General features: G+C 48.7%; 11 protein-coding genes across 11 annotated transcripts; 5 read left to right on the top strand and 6 right to left on the bottom strand.

The window, feature by feature from the left end:
* Positions 1 to 226: 226 nt before the first annotated feature.
* On the top strand, positions 227 to 421 carry BDP55DRAFT_566415 (uncharacterized protein; the record flags this gene model as incomplete). The annotated part of the gene is made up of 1 exon (XM_060570504.1): positions 227 to 421. One exon carries the CDS (start codon positions 227 to 229, stop codon positions 419 to 421), a length of 195 nt encoding a protein of 64 aa, XP_060422643.1.
* BDP55DRAFT_417759 (uncharacterized protein) lies at positions 388 to 784 on the top strand. Its single transcript, XM_060567420.1, has one exon. It carries the CDS (start codon positions 526 to 528, stop codon positions 730 to 732), a length of 207 nt encoding a protein of 68 aa, XP_060422644.1. The 5' UTR covers positions 388 to 525; the 3' UTR covers positions 733 to 784.
* A 52-nt stretch (positions 785 to 836) lies between these two features.
* On the bottom strand, positions 837 to 3,607 carry BDP55DRAFT_698761 (uncharacterized protein; the record flags this gene model as incomplete). Its single annotated transcript, XM_060577814.1, has 2 exons — positions 837 to 2,338; positions 3,589 to 3,607. The coding sequence occupies 2 exons, from the start codon at positions 3,605 to 3,607 to the stop codon at positions 837 to 839; spliced, it is 1,521 nt and encodes a 506-aa protein (XP_060422645.1).
* A 1,858-nt stretch (positions 3,608 to 5,465) lies between these two features.
* Positions 5,466 to 6,436, top strand: BDP55DRAFT_566424 (carbonic anhydrase; the record flags this gene model as incomplete). The annotated part of the gene is made up of 3 exons (XM_060570505.1): positions 5,466 to 5,919; positions 5,981 to 6,155; positions 6,217 to 6,436. The coding sequence occupies 3 exons, from the start codon at positions 5,466 to 5,468 to the stop codon at positions 6,434 to 6,436; spliced, it is 849 nt and encodes a 282-aa protein (XP_060422646.1).
* A 460-nt stretch (positions 6,437 to 6,896) lies between these two features.
* Positions 6,897 to 7,463, bottom strand: BDP55DRAFT_417775 (bet V I allergen). The gene has a single exon (XM_060567421.1). It carries the CDS (start codon positions 7,369 to 7,371, stop codon positions 6,943 to 6,945), a length of 429 nt encoding a protein of 142 aa, XP_060422647.1. The 5' UTR covers positions 7,372 to 7,463; the 3' UTR covers positions 6,897 to 6,942.
* A 302-nt stretch (positions 7,464 to 7,765) lies between these two features.
* Positions 7,766 to 8,999, bottom strand: BDP55DRAFT_698764 (uncharacterized protein; the record flags this gene model as incomplete). Its single annotated transcript, XM_060577815.1, has 4 exons — positions 7,766 to 7,805; positions 7,926 to 8,257; positions 8,337 to 8,503; positions 8,675 to 8,999. The coding sequence occupies 4 exons, from the start codon at positions 8,997 to 8,999 to the stop codon at positions 7,766 to 7,768; spliced, it is 864 nt and encodes a 287-aa protein (XP_060422648.1).
* A 1,089-nt stretch (positions 9,000 to 10,088) lies between these two features.
* BDP55DRAFT_684341 (uncharacterized protein) lies at positions 10,089 to 11,481 on the top strand. Its single transcript, XM_060576399.1, has 2 exons — positions 10,089 to 10,348; positions 10,415 to 11,481. Exons 1-2 carry the CDS (start codon positions 10,107 to 10,109, stop codon positions 11,136 to 11,138), a joined length of 966 nt encoding a protein of 321 aa, XP_060422649.1. The 5' UTR covers positions 10,089 to 10,106; the 3' UTR covers positions 11,139 to 11,481.
* A 318-nt stretch (positions 11,482 to 11,799) lies between these two features.
* BDP55DRAFT_638401 (uncharacterized protein) lies at positions 11,800 to 12,495 on the bottom strand (the record flags this gene model as incomplete). The annotated part of the gene is made up of 1 exon (XM_060573106.1): positions 11,800 to 12,495. One exon carries the CDS (start codon positions 12,493 to 12,495, stop codon positions 11,800 to 11,802), a length of 696 nt encoding a protein of 231 aa, XP_060422650.1.
* A 1,672-nt stretch (positions 12,496 to 14,167) lies between these two features.
* BDP55DRAFT_638402 (uncharacterized protein) lies at positions 14,168 to 14,858 on the bottom strand (the record flags this gene model as incomplete). The annotated part of the gene is made up of 4 exons (XM_060573107.1): positions 14,168 to 14,305; positions 14,348 to 14,470; positions 14,577 to 14,692; positions 14,840 to 14,858. 4 exons carry the CDS (start codon positions 14,856 to 14,858, stop codon positions 14,168 to 14,170), a joined length of 396 nt encoding a protein of 131 aa, XP_060422651.1.
* Positions 14,859 to 17,919: 3,061 nt separating this feature from the next.
* BDP55DRAFT_638403 (uncharacterized protein) lies at positions 17,920 to 18,240 on the top strand (the record flags this gene model as incomplete). Its single annotated transcript, XM_060573108.1, has 1 exon — positions 17,920 to 18,240. One exon carries the CDS (start codon positions 17,920 to 17,922, stop codon positions 18,238 to 18,240), a length of 321 nt encoding a protein of 106 aa, XP_060422652.1.
* Positions 18,241 to 19,660: 1,420 nt separating this feature from the next.
* BDP55DRAFT_760625 (uncharacterized protein) lies at positions 19,661 to 20,837 on the bottom strand. The gene is made up of 2 exons (XM_060580846.1): positions 20,075 to 20,837; positions 19,661 to 20,016 (listed from the first exon to the last, which is right to left on the bottom strand). The coding sequence occupies exons 1-2, from the start codon at positions 20,361 to 20,363 to the stop codon at positions 19,982 to 19,984; spliced, it is 324 nt and encodes a 107-aa protein (XP_060422653.1). The 5' UTR covers positions 20,364 to 20,837; the 3' UTR covers positions 19,661 to 19,981.
* Positions 20,838 to 20,932: the final 95 nt, after the last annotated feature.

A 20,932-nucleotide genomic window follows, 5' to 3' on the forward strand; every position in this document is an offset into this window, starting at 1 on the left:
TACACAGCTTGGCAACTTCCTGCTCATTGATGCCGGCCGCAATTCGAGATTTGCCATGTTGACCCTATCAACAGCGTTCTCGTTTCCTTGGCGTAGGTTCTAACCCTTCCGAATACACGGCGTCTTCATGTAACTGACGCGCATTACAGACCCTGTCAACGGCGCTTGGGTCTCTGCCAATGCCAAGTCCGCCGGTGAGCGTTCTATCACCATGGCTATCCTCATCATGGCTGCCAACTGTTCAGGCATTGTTGGCAAGCAGCTTTTCAGAGAAGAAGATGCACCGAAGTATCGTAATGGGTGGACCGTTATAACAGGCCTCACTACTGCCGCCGCAGCTTGTGGTATTTGGGCCAATGTCCAGTACTATATTCTCAACAAACGAAAACTGAATCGCACAGGACTTTCTTATCAGTACTAATGGGTGTGCTAGCGAGAGAGTGGGGCGGCATGGTTTTGACCTTTGGATATTAACAAGGGACTCAGGGGGCGGTGGGCGAATGATGGACATCGAGCAATTCGTCAATGCCTTTGGCGAGCTTGGCTTTCCCACAACGTGTGAAAAATCACGGGTGTAAGTGTGCAATTACACACGCTCAATTCGGGCTCAAGGGGCTTTGCCTGCTTTGCAAAGATCGGCTGGCAGAAGGACCGTCGAGTGGACAGGGCTTGGCCGTGCCTGAATCGTGGCCGTCTCTAGCGGGCGCTTTGCCATCGAAACAATCGATGTAAATGGTAGAGTCATGACTTACAAACAGACATAGTGGGCCAAGTCCGGGCAAATGTCTAACCTGGAACACTTTGGATCAGATTAGGCTTGGGCAGAACTCACGTTATCAAATCAATCCATCTATTAGTCCTATCAAGTTCTCTCGGCTCGTCATCGGCTCCGGCCTCCACGTCGCGCCATGCGTTTGATGTTGTACTTCCTCGTCCATTGCTCGCACAACTTTCCTGTAGTGGTCTACGAGGGACTCAGGATAGTCCGCAAGATCTGGGATAGTCCATTGGTCGTAGCAGGCCCCGTGCGTATTGGCCGCGAAATAGGTCCCATGATGTCGGATGAACAAGAAGCAGAGGTAGCAAAAGTACTTGGAGGCGCCGAGACATCTTGGCTTGTGCCAAGAACTTTCAGGCTTTTCCAAGTCGTGATGTACGGACAGAATGACTTCTGCGTGCACGTGGGTAGATTTTGCCCACGGCTGGTAGGCGAGAGCAAGCGGCACTGCCTCGTAGGGAGGTAAGAAAACGAGTTCAGCGCTGTTGAAAATCATGGGGTGTGAGTGGGACAGACTAGTCAAAGTTTGACAGATGCGATAGTAAGCTGCGATCTTTTCTAGCTGACGCAGGGTTTTGAGACAAGCCTGAATTTGAGCTGTTGCCCTGATAGCTTGTAAGCGTTCTAGATAGTTAGCAACCAGGGTGGACGCGCAAAGTCGGTAACTAGACTGCGCGATCTCGACCAGCTTTCCGTGGTCGTCTGGGTCTGTCTCAAAGGCTTCTAGCAAGGCGGCCATCTCCGAGAGTTTGCACTCTAGCGCTACCCGCGTGGCTGATTCTTTCTTGGAGTAGAGAAATTGTGCACGGTGTATGAGGTTGGCGAAGTCGGCATACAGGGGTTTTTTGTGAGTGCGGGAGAGATAGGTTGGCTTCTTCCATTTTGCGGATCGAAGCCGGTTGAGAAGGCGCGTTTGGTGATGCCGGATGACCAAGTCCAAGAGGCTATGTAAGGGCTTGGCAGGCAGCGGGGTAGAGAGGATTTGGAAAACAGAGCGTAGGAAAGCCTGGGATTCGGGCTCGATCGCGTCTGCAGAGGCTATGGTGACCTTGAGACTTGCTGGGAGTGTTTGTTGATCTTGACTAGGGCCTCCATCGGGACCTATAGTTGTATCCGTAGCGTCGAGTTGTATCCGACTTTCTTGGACAGTGGCGGCAGCAACGGACTGTGCTCCCTCGCCAACAGCAACCAGGTAGGCAATATCGTCTGCCAGACGTTGCTCCGTGGCAATTGTCAGCAGGCGATAACGGGAATGCTGGACTTGGTCGGCGCCCTCTCTGTGCGAGACATCCGTTACGATCGCCACGGGGGACACATCTGCAAGCACTTGAACACGTGCTTCCGCATTGCCATCTGAAGATGCTGTTGCATAGGATGGCAGCGGGAACGATTCAGCGTCGACAGGGACAGCATTGGTCAGCTTTTCCAACGATACCACATGTCGGCGAAAGACAGCTTCGGGGAGATCTCTCCAGATGGACGATGCTGGCGAGGCAGTGACAGTCGGGCGGGGGCAGTTAAGTCCGCTTGACTCGGAACCAAAGTCCGTCGGTAGCGCGTCTAGTAGAGGAGATAGGGAGAGCGACATGGATAACGAAAGCGGAGATGTGTGTGTATCCGTATGTGTATGTATATCCGTATGTATGAGAGTGAGAGTTTGCCAAGGATTGGTTTGATGTGTTGTGTCGTTGATGTTGAAGTGGTTGAGGGAGAATTGAGGCTTGGCCGACTGGGTTGGTCCAAGGTTGCGACCCTCTTGGCTGTTCTTTCTGTTCTTTCCTTTGAGCAACTTGAATGACTGGTGATAAGCCCTGAGGTGTTTCTGGAATATGATTTCCTTCTTGACCTTTCTGAAAATGGAAGAAACCCGCTGCGCCAAGCCAAGATGTGGGAGGAGACTGAAAATTGGAATAATATTTTCCTCTCCAGGATTCTAGATTTCAACAGGTCCACCCAGTGTCCCGCCCCCACCTCCACCGAAAATAATCTGCTGCTGTCGGAGAGGCCTGGAGTCCTGCACGGAAACCTTGAAGTCAAGGCCGATCAATGCAGCCAATTACGCGGCGGCCCTCATCTGTCGCAGTGCCGCAGTCCTGAATTTAGTGTGCCAAGATAAAACGTTATTGCACGCTAGGGATCTCGGCAAGCTGCACTGGGCAGGGCATGGGCATCCTTCTGGACTCTGGACTTTGGAGGGACGACCACCGCCCGCCTGGCGCAGTGGACGCAAGTCGTGGGATGGTGGGAGAGCTGCTGAAGAGAAGCCTGAAGGATGGGATGAACGAGTATGAGACCTAGCGAGTGTTGTAATAAGTGCACGTTATTTTCTATGAAGCCATTGTCAAGTGTTCCTAGACCTTTCGCTCAAGAGGACCTGCCTTACCTAGTAATTAAAGTGCTCGCAGATTGTTATGCGCAAATCTTGGCTGATGACGGAATAGCTCAAAGTTTCCTCCCATCCCAAGGATCGCTTGCTGTTTCCATTCCGATCTAAAGATGAGCCATAGCTGTCAGAAGCCAGCAAGTACTGCTTTTCACTACTTATTGGATGTCCATTCATACAGATGTGCAGATACCAGACGAACACACAGCCGCTGCGCCGCAAGCAGTGAGTTTCGTCTCCTGTGAAGGTATCCGCAAGAATCAGGGGAAGGCGACGAGTCGACAAAGAGCCAATGAGCGGATACGAGAATCCCAGGCGGCGCCCAGGCGGTACCCGAGAGTGAGACATCAGCCGCTGGCGCATGTCAGTGCTCAGATGCGCCGCCCGGTTCCTGTTCCAAGGCGTCGGTACGCCCGCTCGAACCCACGGAGAAACGGCGCCGCCATGCCCGATAAAGAATGTCGGTCGTGTCCCCAGGTCTTGGCCTTTGGGAGGAGGTCTTGGAAAAGTCTTGGACAAGTCTTGAGAAAGTCTTGGGAAAGTCTTGGACTTTTCCTGGGCCATCGAGGAAACGCCGCAGCTAGATATTTGCCAAGACAGACCATTCGTGGCTGTTAAGATGGACCAAGATGGGTTCCCAAAGTCTTGGCAACAGTCAACATGAAGAAGCTCTTGCACTCCGAGCTCAATAGCACTCGGCAGGTTACGTACACATGACGGGTTAAGCTAGTTTCAGTCCTCGCCTACACTTGCCGGACTAAGGTACCGGTATGCGAAAGCCTAGAAAGCTATAGGTGGTCTCGGGCATGGTACGAGTATTCATACACACTGTTCCGTACGTGAGCAGTAAAGAGTAAAGTAATGCAACGTGGCTGTGTGCCAAAAATGCATCCAGGGCACGTCCACGAGCAAACCCCTCCCGCTTCAGTCTTGGAGGCTCTTGGCTCGCCATAGACCGACCTGCAGACTCATCTTGGGCGGCGTAGGCTCCAATCAGCGAAGCCACAATGACCCAGGCGCATAGTTCCTCTGGGCCCTAAACTTTATCTTGACCAGCATCAACCACGCAGAGCTCAGTTTACCTGCGTCTACGCCGACCGCTTAGCCCTCACCTCACCTCACGATGGGCCTCTCTACATTTGCCGTACCGAGTAAGGCGCGCGCTCTGGAACCTCCGGAGCCCTGTCCCCAGTGCTTGGCGTCAGCGTTGTCGCATCACCATCGGTCCTAACTGACAACGCCACCACTGTCACGGGCTGGCAGCTGCTCGTGCTCTTCACGTCTGGATCCTGTCCCATCTTTTTCCGCCCTGCTCCTTCGATGCCATGTGCGGTGTTCGCAAGTCCGCTCTAGCGAGTTCGGATGATTTCATCACTCAGGAACAATTGCATGAGCCTATCCCAGTGAGCGGCGGCTATTCTTGAACACGGATGACAGAGGTTAATGAAGATGTGGCCACCAGCAGGGCGAGTCAGCCGCTCACGGACCTGCGTCGGCGCCGAATGGCTCCCTCGACATTCTGTCTGCACTGAAGCTGAGTCTCTTGCATTGTTGGGTTGGAGTCTTGGAGGGCCCTCTCATCCCTCATTTGCTTGGCCAAGATTCACCATCTACCACTTGGCCAAGACTTACATATCTGCTCAATATCGCGGGATGTGGTGTTCACGCGGGATAACGTGGTGTGATCTCCACTGGTATTGCAACGCCTATCGCCAAGCGCTCGCCAATTTGACTTTTTTGATGACAACCTGTTCCGGGCAATCTTTCGGCGTCCTTTTCCAGGTGTCTTTCTGGCAGCGTTTGCTACTATGCTTCTCTTGGACCCGACTTCATCTGAACGTGGAGAGGCCCCCCTTCCGTTCTCGTGATGTGTTTCCCATGTCCTGACTCTTATCCCTGCCAGTATTCCCCCTGGTCCCGTCCGCGATTGATCATTGCCAAGCACGTGGTCGCAAAGAGGACCGCCCCTTCCATACTCCGAGCAGATAGCTGGCAAAAGCCTGCCAGTCCATCAAAGGGGCTTGGGATTCTTGCGTCTTGACCAGGTAAACCTGCCAAGACGTTGCTTTCTACGCAGGTTGGTGCTATCATGGCTCCATGAAATTAATATCGCATCTCGTTGTCATAGCTTCCCGCTCCTTACGATTAACTACCACTCTGCAGTGCTGGTGTATATTTACCTTTAGATCTGCCACTGCCTAATCTGATGTTTCATAGAGTTACTCACATCTCACTTCACCGAGAACCAGTCACTCTTTTATCCTACTCTACGATCGCTTGTCCTATACAATCTTTGTTCTCACAATGAAGTCAGCTACTATCCTCTCCCTCATTCCCGCGGTCGCCGCCTTCTGCCACCATGGAACCAGCCTTTTTAAGAAGGATCAGCTTTTCAAAAGGGCTGATGGTACTTTTGGATTCGATGGCCTGAATGGCCCCCTGAATTGGCACTCCATCAGCTCCAACAACTCTGCTTGTGCTCTTGGTAGAAGCCAGTCTCCCATCAATGTTCAAGAGTCAAACACCAAGCAGATTCAGGGCTCGACCATCACTTTCAGCCCCGACCAGCATCCCGAGGGTGGCGAACTCGAGAATCTCTCCGGATTCCTAGAGGTTCGCGCAAACGGTACCATGAAGAATGGCGGCAAGACCTACAGCCTGCGTCAATTCCACTTCCACACCCCTAGTGAGCATCGTATCAACGGCGAGCACTTCCCCCTCGAAGTTCATTTTGTTTGGGAGGCTGAAATTGGAAATGGTATGTCCTTGCTAACACTGATTCTTTGTAACCCTGTATGACATGGCTAATCATTATCTAGGCTCCTCTCTCGCTGTCGTTGGCTTCCCGATTGAGGTTGCTGAGACTTCCGACCCTCTTTTGGCCGCCGTCTTCAAGAACGTTGACAAGGTCACCGAGTTCGGATCACACGCTGAAACTGGACCTCTGGACTTCACCAGTCTGGCTGAGCATATCGCAAAGAACACCATCTACCAGTATGTCCATTTTATCGATCCGTAGAAGCCTTTCCGAAGATTGATCTAACACGTACCAAAGATACACAGGCTCTCTCACCACCCCTCCTTGCACTGAGTCTATTGCCTGGAACGTTGTTGGCAGCCCGATCCCCCTCGATATTGCGACCTACCTGAAGACGAAGAGCATCATGAAGTACAACGCTCGCTATACCCAGAACAGCCCTGGTGAAATGAACTTGTTGGAAAACGCATATGAGAGCCTCAAGAAGATAATCGAGAGTGAACAAGGTACGAACTAGATTTACTAGATGGCGTTTTAAATTGAACACATTTTTGTTACATTCAATGGAAGCAATCTATGATCGAGTTTTAGACTTGACGATTGAAGCTACAAACCTTAGAAGGTTGGGCAAGGTGCTCTTGTAACAAACAATGCCAAGTGAGACATGAAAGTCGCTAAACATGGGTTCAGCCGCAGATCCTGTGGACGAAAGTCCGTGCAAGAAGAACAACAAGATGGGCGGACGCAGAGACTAGACAGATTCAACAACAACAACAAGCCGTTGAAACCCTGTCGATAAGTAGAGGGTATGACGCGTGCGTCACTCATTCAACCATTTTGGCGTCAACGAGGTCGGGTCAGACGCCGGGCATCGTTAAGTTCATCGAAAGAAGATGCGGACAGTGGACAGCGTGTGCGGTATTAATTCACTAGAGTTGCGGCCACCAACACGCCATCGCCTGGAACCGTTTATATATTCACTCTTCAACTTAATTCATAAACCACGAACACTTTTCCTTCAAGCTACTTGAAAATTGACTCAATGGCATCCATGCACCCGTTGAACATCTCGTCCAACATTCCAGCTAGAACCGGTTTAAAGCTTGGCTCCGTCCACTCAGATTCGCCCGACCAACTGAATCGTGTTTGGATATCGCTAATGGTCGTCAATTTCAGCGTTCCACGGGGGCTTTTCGTGTTTGGGACGCCGTCGAGAATCAGGTAGGTGATGGTGTGTGTCTCGGGATCGGCTATCTCCAATCGCTCGTGGACCACATGACCGTTGTTGAAAGTCAGTGTGCGAATTGACCCGATACCAAATCCCTCGAGACTGGACTGGATGACATTGGGGAACCAGAGCTTTTCGGAACCAAAAGCTGCAATGACTGCCCAGACATCGGAAATTGGTGCATCGATCACTCTCACGACTTCCTTCGTCTTGTCCTGTGCCATGATGCCGGAACGAACGGCAGGAAGATTTGAGATGGGATTGCGTTGAGCTTGAGGAAACAGCGCTTTGAGTAGATGAAAAGAGATCAGTCCCTCCCGGAAAACAAATTGCGTATGTGCGCCGGTAGATCTTCTCTTTTGAATCCCGTTGCAGCCGGTGGGATAAGGTTAATTTAGCCTGTGGGATGTTTGTCTGCTCCCGGCCGACGGCCGCGGGATGCGACGGAGCGATCGCGGACGTCGCAGGCCGCAGGCGGACTTGGCGCGGATGAGATCTGAATTTCAAGTGCCCGATTTCCGCAATCAAGACTTGACCTGAGGCGTTCAAGGTCACTGTATTGAGTAAGCGGCGAGTTTGCCACATTGTTCCTGTGAGGGATGAGATACCTGAAAATGCTCAATGATTCTCTCTAGTACATTCTCGTGGTGCATGAATACTGGCAAATGCCGCAATTCGACACGATGTCAATGGTCACATCGCAAAGTGCCGACAATGAACATGGAATCTTTGAGGAAATTCTCTCTCTTTGCCGTTGCACACAATACATCCCACGGACAATCTAGCCCGAGGATTAAGGGGCATTTCTCCGGGTTCTCTTCTTTGATCTGCGGCATCCCAAGCCTCTTCCCAAGCTTCTAAGCCAAACGTTACGACCGGCCCCATGTCAGCTCGCTCCCCGGGTGGCAAAATACTGAGTTCCACTAATTTTATGAGTCGTTTTGTCTGTTCCGCAGTGCTCATTATAGTCCCTCTAGCTGTGAGCGCACGGCTGATGATATCAGGATAGCTAAAGTTGACCTCAGTGAGGGCACCGCCAACTAGATTGACACGAGCACCGCTTTTGAGTGCATCGAGACAGCGAGGACCCAGAAGTGGCGGGCGACATGTCTCAAAATGCATCAGCTAAGCTGCGGGATGCATTGCGTGTGATTTCGGCATCCTTTGCAATGTCTCCGGTGATAGAGACAGTCGAGATTTGTGAGTTGATAGTCGCAAGCTGTGGCAAAATATTGTAATTGTGGCCAATGGCTACAACTTGTGCACCCAATGCTAAGGCGGGATGCACCGCAGCAGATCCGCTTCGTCCGGTCGCTGGGGCGATGAGAACAATGTCTCCTGGTTTGATATCGATATCTGATCATCCCCCAAAAGGCACAAGCATGCTGAATAGGGTTGTCAAGCCCTCGATAGTATAGCCTAAGCCACCATGTTTCTCGTCTCTCAGCAAACGGTGTTCATCAAGGACATGACAATTCTCATTGGTTAGCTAGGCGTAGTCTGCGTATGAATCTCGCCAGTCTCCACGGGACAACATGAAGCTTCCAGGAGTGGAACCCTCGATCATGGCTGAGATGTAAAGTCCATCTCCATCACGTGCATGAATGTAAGAGTTAAAAAAGATAAGCCGGTCTGCTTTCAGGCTCGTAACATCCGAAGAAGCATCCGACACCCTGCAAATAGCGGTGTGCCTTGGGACAAAAGGCAGAGGTAGGGCGTGTCCACTTTGCGGGTTTCGATAGATTCGCGACGTATTGGCTCTGACGGAGGCAGCCAGAACACGGAAGATGACACTTCCAGGAGTCGCTTTGGGGATCGGGTGAGTTTGAAGTTCTGCTCTCAGATTCTCCATACCTTCCGCCCCGTGGAGAAAGCACTATGATAGGGGAACTCGGATGCTAGCGAGAAAGAGTAGTCTTTCTGCGCTTTGGAATGGGATTTCTCCTTTTCAAGTTGGATTGGAGCACTTGTGGAGCGGAGTTCTGAATGTTGCAGAAATGTGCTCCCCTGACTTGACACATCCTCTACCCGAGTGCTCTTGATCCCGAAACCCCCAGGTGCCACACCCGCCACATGGTAAGACGCTTAAGAATTCTTCGGATCCTCCGAAGGCTAAGGCACAAGCTTGCTCTATTCAATAGTTCGTTGGAGTTTCACAGAGCTTGATGACACCTACGGGAGGTCAATAGCCTGCGGAGTTCCTGGACTGCGGAACCAAATTTGTAGTATCAAGTCCGCAGCTTTCCGGAGGAAGATCTCACACAAAAACATAGGTGGACGTGTCATTCTTATAAAAAAAAGAAATTAAGAAAAAAAACTGGCTAAAAGATATCAACGAGTGAATTCCAATACGTACTTAGTGATAATAGGATCTCACATGGGTAAGATCAATGAAACACTGGGATTGCGTCAAGTTTCCTCCTAAAGATGTAAAGTCAAGAGACAAGAAACTGAGCTGTATTGAGAAAATCGTTCACCGCACCTTCACCAGTCGTTCTTGCGTACGTTGTTCTGACATGTCTTTTCCTTCTCATACGAAGCTCGGAGGGCGACTTATTTATGGGCTTGTTAAAATCAACGCTTAATCGTCATTAGTAGAGAGATGTATGTTGGCAGTGGGGTCTCCTTGAGACTGTGATACTAAGCAAGGTGGCCCAATATTTATTATCACAAACGATAGAATGCTATCATGAGTAAGGCTGATCTAGAACTCTAACGCCCCTGATGTTGCACTATCTTACTGATTCCACCAAGACCAGTGGACTACCTCGCACCCACGTGACACCCTAGTGCAAAAGCCGCAAGGCTGTGGAGACACTTAGCATCCGTAAGGTAGGTATTAGAAACTCACTTTATGTAAGCAACTCATTATTGCATCTACCCCTCTTCACGTTGCAGCTTCGATCGCGTTCCTCCTTTCCTCCCAGCATGCCAAATGGCTGTCAATTCACTTCAAGTAATGGCTGACGCTGCTCACGCAATCAATAGTCTATCCTCATTTCTATCACATGAAGAGATCAAAGATGTAGACGGTCTGAACCAGTTCCTTCAATCTCTCCCAGGACCTGCTCCGAGCGGCTTAGGACGGCACCAACCGACCGATGTCATCGTCTTTTGTGCCTCTTCGGTTTTGTCACTCGTAGATGTAGTTTTCTCGGCCGTGACTACCGGCGGATTGGAGTTGAACAAGCAGATTGCCAGGTATACAAATGGTCCAATGGTGTATATTTATTAATCATTCGATCAATTGCTGATCATATTGTTCAGGGAGGGACGAAACACGGTTCTGGTCCTATGTGGTGGTATCGGCCACTCGACGCCATTTCTCTATGAAGCAATCAAAAGGCACCCCGTCTACAGCGCAATTGCCGATGAAGTACAAGGAAAGGCCGAATCGCGTGTATTGCAACTCATAGCCGAGCGCTGGTACGGCGTCCAGGCTCATGACGTCGGGACTGCGGAAGCAACTATTCAGATAAATGATACGAACAAACTTTTGGTTGTAGTTGAGGATCGCTCTACAAATTGTGGAGGGAATGCAGCCGAGTCAAAACATGTCCTCGAGGCCTGTGGGGTTTACTCACCGAGATCCATCGTCATAGTGCAGGATCCCACGATGTCAAGACGGACGGTCGCCACTTTCCAAAAGGCATACGAGGGAAAGTCCAACGCTGTACCTCGAATCAAGAGCTGGCCTACGTTCAATCCCAAAGTGAAACTTATCGACTCACTGAAGGGGTCCGTTGGCAAGGATGTCATGGCTCAACTTGAATTTGCCGACGAGCAGTTTGGCCACAAGACATCAAGCGGCATTTGGAGCATGCAACGCTTCGTTGATTTACTCATGGGGGAAATTCCTCGCCTCAGAGACGACGGCGAGGGCTATGGTCCAAGGGGTAAAGGGTTCATCGTCCATGTGGATATCCCGGAGAGTGTCGAAACTGCCTGGGCGATACTTTACAGTCTCATAGGGAAACAGAGCAGAAGCTGATGGAGCCTAGGTGGAAAGCGATGATAAAGTGATATTGATATGCGTCATTGCCATGCGGTAGTCGAATGGCAGTATCAACACCGAGACAGAACACGCGGGTCACGTGCCATGCCGCTATTCCCCAGAGGGAACAACATAAGCAAAGTTTGGGCCACCTTGGGTGCTACAGATTGTACGCGATGCATGGTTCGCGAGACGGCTCAGCATTTTGCGGGTGTTCGGTATCGCACGTGTGGCGAGGAGGTACCTTCGCATCATGCCCTATTTACACCAGCCTAAATGAAACAATCTTTCATTGCATTATATAAGTTATCTTAACTCGTAATCGACATCAATCCCTGGGCGCCAGTCTCGTGCTTGACCAAGCATGCTCCGCAGGCTCTCATCGAGAAACGTTGTAGATTTACACATACCAAGACTGAGTTACTTACTGTTTTTACCTTCGAAAAGAATATTGGGGGCAAATTGAAACTGCGGGCAACTCGAAGTGGGCAAACTTCACTAAAATACGACGAGGTTTGGCCTTTACTACGGTGTCACGTTCGAGCAGCGGGGACGTGCGATATTATATATTCGTTGCCGTGATCCAACCCTTAAACCAACATCTGGAGAAACCAGACTCCTTCGCCTTGGCGTTCGTCGTGCTACATCGCATGGAGAACTATACTTCGCGTACCCAGCACCCCGCGAAGCCTCTCATTGTCTTTGTTGGTTCCTTCCATTTAGAGTCCACGGCATCCATGAGATACTGCGAACAGTGCTCAGTGTGCCCAGGGCTGGTGACGATGGTGTCAATTGCAGCCCGCTCGTCGAAGAGAGCGTAAAATTGGCGCCGCCACATGATAGCGCAGTGGTTGATGTGGTCCCGAATCGAAGTCCAGTAGAAGTCTCTTTCTGACATCTCGTCAATGGTCAACTGCTGCGTCATGTTTTTATCCGCAAATGCCCCCCAACTAGCATCTTCTTGATATTCATCGACGGAGTCCTTGTCAAAGCACTGCGCTGGGACCCAGTGATTCAACAAGACGTCGTATTTGCAGCCCTTTGCCCTTGCCTCTTGTGTAGTGGAGCCGCAAGAAATTCTTTTTCTACCGGTGGTAATGTTGTGTCGCTGGCCAGTTAAGTAGGTAGTTGGTGACTGGGAAAGTGCAGTGCCTTGGGACGTCGTTGTCGCAGCTGGTGTTGGAAAGAACAGAAAGAAGACTAGTATCCATACTAGTGATGTGCCTATGAGCACGAGAGCATGAGAAAAAAGCGTGCTCCGACGGGTTGATGGCCGACTTGGTGATGATGGTTCTTCGGTCGTCGGGTCGTCCGAGTATTTCAGAAAGGGCTGATATTCGGGTATTGAAGACATTCTGGGTGTGAAGTTGCATGCAGATAGCTTGATGGTCAGATGGGACTCCGCTGCTGATCGCCGACTGGGCTTGCAAGGAAAACTCTCTATATTTATTCAGCTCGTTGAACTATCCGTGCACTGAACTTTTGCGAATTTCGCTCCAGAAGGGCTGTGCGCAAACTCGCGTGTTACAAGTGCTGTTTTGGATTGCACCTGTATTGATAGCTAAAGCGCTTGGGGGACTGTTTCATCTGAAAATTCACCTTATTGATCCGACCTCATGTTTCAGTAAGATCGAGAGTCCATTGGGTAATTCGATGTCTTGCATCCCTGCGCCCTGCGCGATTGGATCGCCGCCCCAGACTCGAAGCATAACCTAAGCAGAAGGATAATTTCTTTAAGTTAACACCAAGATTAAGCTCATGAAAGAGCTTCCCGTACTACCATCGACGCGGAAGAAAGGATAGAGGATTGACATAGGTATCCTAGAGAAGATCGAATGACTATAGAAGAGTGTTCGCCCTAAAAGTACTTGTACGCTGTGCTCGAAGTGGCAACATTATAGTGGTCTCTGTGAGGCGCAACTGGATTGAACCTCTTTGTTTCGTATCCTCAGTTCGAAAATCCTCGATGTCCCGCGCTGTCCTGATAATGATGCTCATTTCAAAACAAGGTTCAGTGTTTCCATGGCAATGAATAAATGTGTGATGCTTGGACAACGCAGAACGTTCCCTTGATGATTATCCATAGAATACCAATGAGGCCAGGACCCACTGACCCTGTATAGTCTGGTTAGTGTGGTGTATAGAAGTCCTTAATATCGTATACTCAAAGTGCGGATAAGTCGTAATTAAGTAGAGAAATCTATGTTCTTACCGTTGAATTTGATGACGGAGGGACCGTTTTCGCTGCAGAAGTTTAGTCGGACATAGCATTAGGTATAGTCCAGCTCATATGCAGTCGCTGTACGCACTGAGTTCAAGTCGAAGTGAAGCTAGGCGCTATTCATTCACTCCCTGGAGTGAACTCTCAGACATGGGTTCCTACAACAAAGGAAAAAAGACGCCAGACTTCGTTTCCTATTCTCGCTTTCCCAGGTAAAACATGTACCGCTAATCATCAGCCTTAATACTAGTCTGCCTCACAGACACGCTCCACTTTTACTTTAATAAAAGTAAGCTTCTGCCGTTTCATTGGGTTGTGCAACTAGGGCCTTTCGGAAAGTACAAACCTTAGAGACCTAGTACTGAGCTAGATATGTGTATGTAGAAGGGCCGTTTGCATCACCCCGGGCCATCTTCCAAATCCACCTACTCCGCCCATACTCCAACAGCAACCCTTCAACAGGCTGCTTCCGCATTTACATCCTCGAGTTCATCATACTCCCTCCCTATCATTTAAAATATACAAGTTCATTTCCATTTAGCATGCATTGGTAGTATATGTCGATCTTAGACGCTTTGTAAACTAAGCTTTACTCTTAACCCTGGACCACGAACCCTTCCAAGCTACCATCAGCCCACTAATCCATTACCTTTTCGAGCCCCATAACTCCCATACTAAAGCCTAATAAGGGCAGCTTTGATTTGCTCTCTTCTTTAGGGTTTTTATAGTCCGTAAAGTAGGTCGGGGTACAGGATACCACAGTAGCATACCATTAAGCGTAAGGCTTTAAGCTGTCCGTATAACTCTATTCCGCCTCCTTACTAACCTCAAATCCAGCCCTATTAATATCGGAAGCACGATCATAGGCAGTCATAGCGATATAAGCGACTAATCTACCTCCAATCGTGTACGGGTACGTCGTGTTCGCCAAAAAAGTGGCGTCCTTCGAGGTATAAAAGAGCAAACCCGTGAAACGTTAACAAACCCCATCAAATCTATTCACAGCTGTGCCTCGGCCGTATAGTAAGTCATCAGTATCCACGTAACCCAGGAAGATCTGGCTTCTCATATAGCAGAATAGGTAGGGAGTCTCTGAAACGCCGAAAGCCTATGCATGAAGTTGTCGTAGTCGAATTTTCAACTCAACCAAGACCAATCATACGTGGCGAAAAGCCGGTATTGAACCTATACGCCGACGACTGCGGAAGACTTACTTCGACAATGATGCTGGGAAGCACACAGAAGTATCCTGTAATGCTGATCGATGATCTTAACCTACCCCCTTTTCTTAGTTCACCGCGCTTCGGCGACGAGATCCAGCGCCAGCAATCTAGAATCCATCAGTGCTTTCCGCAACCGTTGGTTGCATGCACGAACATAATCCGGATGTTCTAGAAAGACAGCCTTAAAGACAGCTCCTTTGCATGGAAGACCATCGACATGGAAAAGCAAAAGCTGTTCAACAAGTAGATTGTACCTCGACCAAGATTAACCATGATATTAGGATGAATTTCCAGACACTAACCACAGTTATAATATAGCATGGGTTCTACGATAGGGAGAAATTGATTGCCGCTGTACAAGCCGTCACATTATATACCATACTCCACGTTGAAGATGTCATATCAATTCTGGAGCACCATCTCATATCAGTGACTGTTACCTTGGGCATATGCCCCTCTGACGCAGCAGAGTCTATGTTGCTTTTTCGCTGACTTCATCCCTACGCTTGCTCAAACCTCTAGATTATGACTCATATAATAATGCAGGCTCGAGACAGAGGCTATTACACGCAGTATCACAGCATTCCCAATCGGCACGAGTACGTAAGTAACGAAAGCTTAGAAAGATCAGTTATCTATAGATATCCAAATAAGTATACTCCCTATTGATGGCTGAGGCTTTAAAGACTAATCTGCTTTTACTACGCATCAAATAAGCCTCTCGGCATAGTAATTCATCCTTCCTCCGGTCACAACGGCGCGACGTATAGGAAAATATACCTTTCAAGCACGCGCAGTCTCTCGCTAGCCAAAGCAAATATCGAATCGTAACGACAGTATTTTATACAGCTATTAAAACGGGAGTAAATACTTTAAACGTCTCGCATCTCCGGAAGTACGCGTCATCAATTTAACAAGCCTTACTTGAAGGTGATTAGGTGGCGGATTTTAAAGATTGGTGTCTAAACCACGACAAATTAAGACAATTCATTTAGGTAACGATAGAATTGGCCCCTACTTAACATTCGTGTGTTCTAAAACCTAGCTATTTTAACTAGATACCACTACCAACCAGTACCTATATAATCGGCTCCTTCCTATTACCATAGACGGGTCAATCGCGACGTCAATTGCGACCCTATAAAATCGTCAATTACGACCGTAAATATCGTAAGTTACGCTTGATTAGGTGCCAGAAGGAGTTAAACACGGCGAGGTATAATTAGGTAAGTAATACGCGGCAGCTAGTGACAGTAGTACATAGTCAAGATAGCCAAACTTTATAATCAAAATAGCCGGGCTCGTGTTCTAATGCACTTTGGTGTGGTTCGCCACTACAGCGCCTAGCGGCAATAGGATTGTCGGCCGGGAGCGCCAGACAGTATGCTTATAGCTCGTTCTGCACAACTCGCTCACCCTACGTTAGTGGAGTTCGACTTCGAATTACAGGGGAGGACAGCTTGTCTCATCCAAGTGTACAATGACATTCAACTCACCGCCAATGCGCTATTGCCGGGTTCGAGACCTATTCTGGCCAGCTGAAGTGCATGTTTCAGTTGTCAGGTAACTAGACCGAGGAACCTAGAGAGTGACGAGAACGGCTTCATCTTCATAACTAGAAGTAATTGGGAAGTCCCAAAGACTATGGATCATCGTGCAAAACCCGGGGTAAACTTGATAAATCCCGCTGTCTCATGACTTGTGTTTGGCCAGGTACTATAGAAGTTCGAGCAACCCAGCTTGCGTTAGGCCGTGTAATCGACACGTTAAGCCTCTCTCAGCACTAGAAAGTCGTCGACCTCCGCTTACTCTTGAGATTTTGATTCTGAATAGAGGCATTCATTTGCCAAAAGCTGTAGAAGATCTCTGGAGTATGAGCTAAGGTAAGTTCAAGTTACTTAAGTTCTATAGCAGGTACATGTAGTGGATACGTCCGACTGTGAGAGAGTTGGTGGAAAAGACCTTGGCTACCATTGCAAGGTTGTACCAGTGCATGAAAACTTTTGCCACACGCTCATGAGGGAAGACCCATGAGGATGTTCAGTGTGAACGGCCCACAGTCAAGGGACTGGGCGGATCCTACAATCCCACGCAGCCTGCTCTTCCAAGCGCAGACGAGCCACTCAACCCTGCCTCCTCTCTTATTTTACGTCGAAAGCAAGCCTGAGAATTAGCTTTACCCAAGACCTGTTAGCATGGGATCTTAAACAGAGTCATCACCCATGGAGCTGTGCTCTTGGCTGCTTCCTTCGGATTGAGACCAATAGGAAAACAGACAGCCGCCACGTTATGATTCGGTTCCCGATCAGAAGCTCAATACCTACACAAAGCTTTGACGGTAGGAAACACTAGCTCTTTCAGAAGTCAAAGTCTGTAATGGGTAAGAAAAATAGCATAAACAAAGGAAGGAACCAAACAGCTCTGAGCGTTATGCAAGGAACCAATAAAGGGTGATACGTGCCAAAGCCCATGAATAGATGGGCCCCGATTTTGCGCAGATATTTGTAGGGAAGCAAGGCTGACAATGCGTCTCTGTCATGGTGGGATTCGAAGTTAGTAAGCGGACAGTTCACGTTGTCTAATGGCGCCTGCTAATCCCCGACGGCCGAAGGACTTGTCCGCTAACACGCGACACCAGAGCTTAATAAATTGTGCGTAAAGTGGCTTGACTACTTTAAGTCTAGAATACTCGGTAGAAGCAGCTACGAATGGAAATCATTCTCCATTCGCATTTCACAAAGACACGATGCCCGGACATTGGGAGTGCTATTATAGTGCACCTGGAAAGTATCGATGAACCTTGCATCTTGTTTGAACCAACTGAGATAATCAATTAATATAGCCAGTCAAGATATCGTCTCGACAGTTGTGTAAGAATTCTACACTCGAAGCATCTTGATATCTATGTGCAAAGCCACTTGTGACTAAGGAGAATAGCTCCTTAATACTTCATCTTAGGCGTTTAGCGAATAACCTTGTAGGCTGTCGAATGAGTTATTATAAATCCATAGGCTGGGCTGTCTGGCGTTTGAAGTTAGAAAATCATCCCAGTAGGAAATGTAAGCGCGGCGTTAGTGTTAACTTGAAGCTACTGCCATATTGAGTTTTTGATAAATGCAACTTCATCTTGAAAACCGAACTTAATTGAGAAGGAATGCCTTCCACCAATCATTATATGGATGGGCCTCGATCACATTCCGTGGGTCGTACTATAAGAACTAGTGACCATCCCCCGCCATACCCGCTCCAAGTCCATAACTCATGCTCAAGTTCTTCTGAGACTCCCATCAACTTTACTCTTTAGTCAACCTTTCCGGTAGCTTCGTTAGCAATCATGCGGGTTACTACTGTTCTCTTTTGCCTTGGCGCAACTCTCGCACTTGCTCAACCCGTCAGGCATTTGGGCGATACGTTGATCCCAGCCCGGGACCGAGGAACTGACACCCCTTCGGAGCCTAATCCGGCCCACCCGCCTGACAACGGAAAACGCTCTATTATGACCCGGGACCGGGGAAGCGACACCCCTTCGGAGCCTAATCCGGCCCACCCGCCTGACAACGGAAAACGCTCTCTTATGACCCGGGACCGGGGAAGCGACACCCCTTCGGAGCCTAATCCGGCCCACCCGCCCGATAACGGGAAACGCTCAGTCTAGAACTTTGCATATAACATTATTGACGCCGGGCCTGTTGAGACTGGCGAAGGGACTTACTCGATATATGTCCCGGAGAATGGCATATCTACATCATCGTTTACTATATTTTAAAGCTAAATCTTTATTAAATAGTTCTTTATATCTAGACCATAAAAATGACGCGCCTACTTGTTGCTCTATGTCGTTTAGTGTCCTATTTATATTTAAGGTCCATACTTTATTAAAGAGTTATATATAATAGCTTCCGTCCAATCTCTATATAAAATAATTAGCAGCGACCCCCCCCCCCCCCCCCCACCTCTATAATACCGAAAAGGATCTTTCTGCGCCAGGAGTATTCGCAAGGACTCATAATAACCTCCGGTTACAATGTCTATTAGTAGAGAACCATATTCACAAGTGATTTGAATGTCTGCGCCTACGCCGTGTTCCAGGAGAAGCTCGGTAACTTTAGGCTAAGGGTGAGCAGCATATTAAACAGTTTATCCTAGTGATTCCTTCCATTAAACACTCGCGGTCTTTGCCAATAGACCGTCAATAGCGTATTTCAACATAATAGACGTCTACTCGTTAAAAAGGTCAAGGGAGCACAACTCCTCTATCCCGTACAGTATTAGAGGATCTTCTTTTCTATTTGCAAGATACCTTACTAATCTACGATAGCGGAATTTAACCGCTAATCAGTGATAGTTTCCCTATCACAGGGTAGTTGGTTCGAACCTATAGGCTCTGTAGGTGACGGAGGGTTAATTTTTATATATTGATTGATTCTGCATAACCGTGTAAGAGGGAGATTCTGATTAGAAGTTAGAGGAGTTATAGTTAAGGTCTAATTAAAGATCGGGCTCGCCATTGCGCTGCCTCCTGACCATTAGTTGAATTGGACTTCTAATCCGACACTTCTATAAACCGCAAATCATCTTTGGAATAACGGCTTCTCCTAAATCATTAGACACTTCGTCATCGAGATCCGTTTCCGGCTTGAATAGAACTTCAGAAAAAAGCAACAGTCGCACTTAAGCCCCATACACATCGACCATCCCACTCTGTCCAAGCCTGAAGCGTAAGTTCAACTCAACACACACCTGTGAATGTTATTAGTGTCTGGAACTCACGACCCATTGAAGAAGCTCTATAAGTGTTGTTTATATCTCCACGCCTTCTAATGGTCCGGTGTGGGTTATAATCCTGGCAAACTATACTGTGTTGTTTAATAAGTTCGCCGTTCTAACGGCTAAAAAAAGCGATCCCCACTTCTGACCGGGCCGACGATTGGTATCTTGTCCTCGAAAGACGTTCATGATAAGCTGATAAACAACCTCAAAAGAAGTGGACATACGTGTTTCCCTCGACACGAGTTTCTTCCGGTTTTTTAGCCAAACAAAGTCCGAGCGAAGATACGAACGCGGCGCGTTGTCTCGGAGCCATCTATTCCGTAATTTAGTAGAGTCGAAAATAAAGAAACAGCCAAGCAATTTGTTATTTTACTGTTACGAGTCTTCTAGCGTAAGACCCCAAGAAATTGAGTTCGTTAAAGTCTCTTTATTCTTTTCCTTTCGGACGATAATTGACCTGCGACTGGCAAACTGTTCCAAGCTGTAGTCGAGGATGACTGGGCCCACTGGAACAGCTTGTCGCTGAAGGTAAAGCTAGTCAGCCCTTTGATCGCCGTACAGCAGCAGCCAATACTATGAGTTATATACAGTATCGGTTTCACGATTAGGGATGGCTTCCAAGGCAACTAGGTATCCGCTCCAAGTGTAAAGTACAGGTAGTCGAATAGACAGACCAGCGTTAGTCATCAGATAGGTCGAGACTTCTTGATCTCGCTTACTTGTCCCATATAGAGGCAATTGTGTCGTCATCTGTACTACTCGCCGCGAGTGTATGAAAGCGCTCGGACATGGAGCCAAAAGGTTGGCCCAGTCACGTGGTGTTGATGGTTGCCACTGCCAACAGAATAGTGTGTGATCGGTGGACACCTTGATGATCTCCTCCTGAAGCCTGACAAACGCCTTGGCACCCTCTCCATAAAGCAGTGGCATATTGATGTCGAAGAGACCCAGCATGCAGTAAGCCATGTCTTCCTCTCTAGTCGTTGTTCGCCTCGAGACCCAGCACATTTTTTTCGCAATGCTGGCACTCTTTACCGCGATCTTTCCGATGAGGTATTCACTTTCGATCCCTGTAGTCGCTTCGATCTGCTCCACAAGAGCGTTGTTTCGGCTGCCGATCCGGTTCCAATTCTAGTCATAGAAGTGGACGTTCTGAGGGGCGAGGAGCTCCTGCAGAGTCCATCCCCGTGTGAACCAACGGCTGGAACCTAGTGGATTCATCAAACGGGCCTCTTCGGTACCGGCTATAACGATATCCTCGAGGTAAGCAAAACAGATCCCCGCTCTTTAGTACCAAACGTACATGGAATTTATGGCCTCGCTAAGTTCAGCCGAGCTGCTTTTGTCGATGCAGTTCGTGTCGACCCACAGCCATTTGAAACCATATCTTCTGGCCTGACGACGGGCCCCTTCAATTTTAGCAAAGCCAGCCTTTCTGATGCGTCGGCCAGGGTCCTGCCAATCTTGAAAGGTTACCTCTTCCTAACCCAAGGGTTAGGGTTAGGGTTAGGGTTAGGGTTAGGGTTAGGGTTAGGGTTAGGGTTAGGGTTAGGGTTAGGGTTAGGGTTAGGGTTAGG

This window comes from Colletotrichum godetiae (genome assembly GCF_030913485.1).
Source record: "Colletotrichum godetiae strain CBS 193.32 chromosome Unknown BDP55scaffold_83, whole genome shotgun sequence".
Classification (NCBI taxonomy): domain Eukaryota; kingdom Fungi; phylum Ascomycota; class Sordariomycetes; order Glomerellales; family Glomerellaceae; genus Colletotrichum; species Colletotrichum godetiae.